This window comes from Sinocyclocheilus grahami, unplaced genomic scaffold (genome assembly GCF_001515645.1).
Source record: "Sinocyclocheilus grahami isolate Dianchi unplaced genomic scaffold, SAMN03320097.WGS_v1.1 scaffold4982.1, whole genome shotgun sequence".
NCBI lineage: Eukaryota > Metazoa > Chordata > Actinopteri > Cypriniformes > Cyprinidae > Sinocyclocheilus > Sinocyclocheilus grahami.
Window position 1 is genome coordinate 5918 of NW_015509801.1, and position 4030 is coordinate 9947.

General features: G+C 41.0%; 1 protein-coding gene across 1 annotated transcript in view; it reads left to right on the plus strand.

Annotated features, from left to right (window-relative positions):
• Window positions 1-847: 847 nt before the first annotated feature.
• Window positions 848-4030, plus strand: part of LOC107577054 (teneurin-4-like) — a gene marked incomplete at its 3' end in the record, with an annotated part of 6913 nt that continues 3730 nt past the window's right edge. Inside the window, exons 1-2 of the mRNA XM_016263171.1 lie at window positions 848-854; window positions 918-1153. Coding sequence (XP_016118657.1) covers window positions 848-854; window positions 918-1153 — 243 coding nt within the window. The remainder of the gene's footprint in view (window positions 855-917; window positions 1154-4030) is intronic.

Consider the following 4030-nt stretch of genomic DNA (forward strand, 5'->3'; position numbering starts at 1 on the left):
TACTCTAACATATACACAGACTTGACAGATTTGACATGTAAGTTTAACAAACACTTGAAATGTTGTGTCATTCTTAATTAAGTAGATGTGCTGTAGGTGCAGGTAGAAATTAGCTGCCCAATGGCAATAGCAAGATGGCTGCCAAGTGAACTGTTTAGCTGTAAAATGACTGTTTTCTATCACAAACCAGTCAATCAAGCTTTCACTGTAGTTTATTTCAAAATGTTATTCAATTCATTTTTAACAAGTAATGAGAGTGTCCTAGCTTGTTTATATGGCTGCTGTCTGCACTGCTTTTGCTTAGTAATTAATTCCTTTTGACTGGTAATGAGAGTGTCATCAAAGCATTCACTGACATTTTCTCATTGGGTACGTCGTTCTTGTTAACTGTCTCTCTTTTGTTCCCTCCCATTCACTGTCTTCAGTCTTTATTTCTCTCAGGTTCACCCCCCTTTTTCTATATCTTCCTTGTCCCTTCAAAGCGCTTAGCCAGACCACCTGGGGACAGAGACAGACAGTTTCAGATTTAGTTGCATCTCAGTTGCCACAGGCAGGCGCCTTCAGCTATGATAGCTTTCTGCCTCTCTTTCGGTTTTCCGAGGGCAACTCAAAGACTAACTAGGCTTTGAATCATCCCTTTGTTTCAATGTCTGTCTGGTCTTGTTAAACAAATAAGAGTGGTGTCATAAATTTGGCTGCAATTTTGAGAGAAATACAGCATGCAACCAATAAAGGGTGGATAGTAGTCATAGTCTAAAATTCTGTCCGCATTTACTGATACTTACATTGAATAAGTAAGTAAATGATAACAAATGTTTCATTTATGTGAACTATTTTTTAACACAGAATGTTGGGTAATGATTCCACAATGTTTTTTGCAATATACATGAGACTAGTTTTTTGTCTTCAAATCGTAGATCAAGTCAAAAACAGTTACTACATTGGTCTGGATGGCTCCTTGCGTCTGGTATTGGCCAATGGCATGGAAGTGTCTCTTCACACGGAGCCTCACCTGCTGTCAGGAACAGTCAACCCAACCATAAGCAAGAGAAATGTCACTCTGCCCATTGATAATGGACTCAACCTGGTGGAATGGAGACAACGGAAAGAACAGGCACGAGGACAGGTCACAGTGTATGGACGCAGACTCAGGGTAAGAACATCATCAAGTTTTATTTTCACATTTAATAATACTACTATTAGAATTTTGTACTCTTACATGAATTTCAGAGTCTAATATTTCTAAAAAAGCTGGCAGTACTGTGCTGTTATTGGAAAAGGTGGTAAAATCAAAGAAGTTTTTTTTTAAATCAAGACCACATAGCCATTTTTGCTCAAGTGTTACTAGAGAGCATTTGGAAGTATTTTAGACACATTTAAGAAATAATTATGAGAGCTATGAGGCCCACTAGCAGCACATCCAAGGCCAAATTGTCAGAAATCAATGCAAAAGCTACTATTTATGCTGTTGATAAACTGTTTATTCATTTGGAAAATGCTTTTATCCCAAGCAATTTACAGAAAAATTAATTAATTAATAAATATATCTAATCTTGTAAGTTGTGTTTCTGATTATGATCTAATGTCACAAAATTCAGAAAGAATTCTATAGAAAACACCTTGAATCTGAAAAAAAAAACAGTGAAATTGAAATTTATGCAGTTATGTTGTCGGTGTACTTTGAAAGTACTGTGAAGTTTGATTGACTTTAAGTGGTTCATATTTTATATTGTTTTGTAATATTCATTTATGATTTTATGATTAAATAATAAATATCAGTAACAATAATCGACTAATAATTTGTTGAAATACTTTTAAAACTAAGATTAATTATTCATTATTCATATTGCCTAATCTTTGCATTTTGCATTTGTTTTTTATTTTTATTCATCAAATAGAAATTGTCATTGTGTTTTGTGACACTTACTGTACAACCTACCTGTCATCAGAACCTCACATAGTCAGGTAATTGTGCACAGACCCTAGCGTTACCTCATCGTTGTCATCTGCTCATCCTGAGTTCATTTTATACCTTGCAGTCACACCTCTACATAGCAGCTCATCTGAGCATCAAGGCCCCTGTACTTGGAGTAATTGCATCCTGATTATAATCTCTATTGCTTCTTCTCATCAGTCTCATAGTCAAACGCTGTACCTGTCTTTTAGACTGATCACTCTTAATATGGCTGCCCCATAGAGTCTGGCCAGGCCATATTGGTCAAGTAGCTGCCTCCCAAGGTCAGCGTGTGCATGTAAGCGTGTGTGTGTGTCTGTGTCTCAGTGGTCTATCCATCATTGAGCAGCTCTCTGACCCTGAGGGCTGAGGTCAGGGTTGACTCTCTCATGATCTTTAAAACCCAAAGGGTTTCCTCAGACAGCACCTGATATCTTCATAATTCTTGTGCAACCAGTAATGGGACCACCTCACAGCTTTTGCAAGATGATATATGTGCATATATACACACTACCATTTAAAACTTTTGGGGTCAGTAATTATAATTTTTTTTAATCGTTTTGTCCTTTTTTTCAGCAAGGATGCATTAATTTGATCTAAAGTGATAATAAAGATTTATATTAAAATATTTTTATTTCAAATTGCAGTTATTTTGAACTTTCTATTCATCAAAGAATCCTGAAAAAAAATGTATCATGGTTTTCAAAAAAATAGAAGGGCTCCTTTTCCCGAGTTTAGCCCAGGGAGGGCTCCTGTCCCCGAGTGTAGCCCAGTGAGGGTCCCTGTCCCCAAGTGTAACCCAGTGAGGGCTCCAGTCCCCGAGTTTAGCCCAGAGAGGGCTCCAGTCCCCGAGTTTAGCCCAGAGAAGGTTCCAGTCCCCGTGTCTAGCACAGAAAGGGCTCCAGTTCCCATGTCCAGATCCCAAGTTAGGCCTACGGAGGGCCTCTAAAGACGATATTCTCCCCAATTATTTTTTTGGGGGGGGGGAGCTATGTTCTGCCCATAGTGTCTGGGCCGAGTGGCGAAGCCGAGGCCGTCCAGCCATGGCCTCCTGAGTTCCCTACTCCGCCATGGCCTTCTGAACTGTCTGCTCCGCCATGGACTCCTGAACTGCTTGCTCAGCCATGGCGTCCCGAACTGCCTGTGCCGCCATGGCACCCTGGACTGCCTGATTCCGCCATGGCCCCTGAGCTCCCTGTGCTGCCATGGCACCCTGGACTGCTTGCCTGGAGATATTCCCTGTGTCCCAGTCCTGCACCAGCCTCCAGGGCGCCCACCCCCCCCGTCAAAACGCACCTTCCAGGAGGGGGGAGTAATGTCAGACTCTGTTCCGTGTTTTAAGTGCGTTTTCCTCCCCCCACGTGCTCCATTTGTAATGGGGAGACAGGGACGAGAGACGTGCAGATCCATTTGCAAGCTTTTATTCAAAGACGTGGTCACAAAACAGACAATGGCGAACAGGTATGTTGTAGGCAAGACAAAAGAGTAATCCAAGGACAGGCGTGGGTCAAATGACGGTGAACATAATCCAGAGGGCGAAGCAAACGGGTAATCCAACAGACAGGTTATATTCCAGGCAAGGTGCAAACATAGTCCAAACCAGCAAGACAAAGGGATAATCCAAGACAGGCTAATAATCAGGAAACAGGCAATCAGGAAACAAGACATGGCTAGACTAAGACTAGGATCTGAGACTGGAAACTAAGACAGGAAAACTAAACTTGCTCCGTAATGTAGCTATCGCTAGGAGAGTGATAAACGGTAAACAATACTCGGCGGTCTGAGCAGGAACTGATTGGCTGTTATATAGTGTGTGTGATTGGTCTCTTGTGACACCATGTCTATTTCATGCCCATATTTGGTCTTTCCTGTTTCCGGTTCCTATTATGTTTATTGATCCCAGGTGTTTCTCGTCATCCCCTCGTCATGTCTTGTGTATTTAAAGTGTTTGCTTTTCTTAGTTCCTCGTGCTGTCTTAAACGTCTACTCCTCGTGCTGTGTGTGTGTGTCTCCTGATTCCCCTGTGTTTTCTAAAGTTCGGATATAATAAAGTGTGTATATATATATATATATATA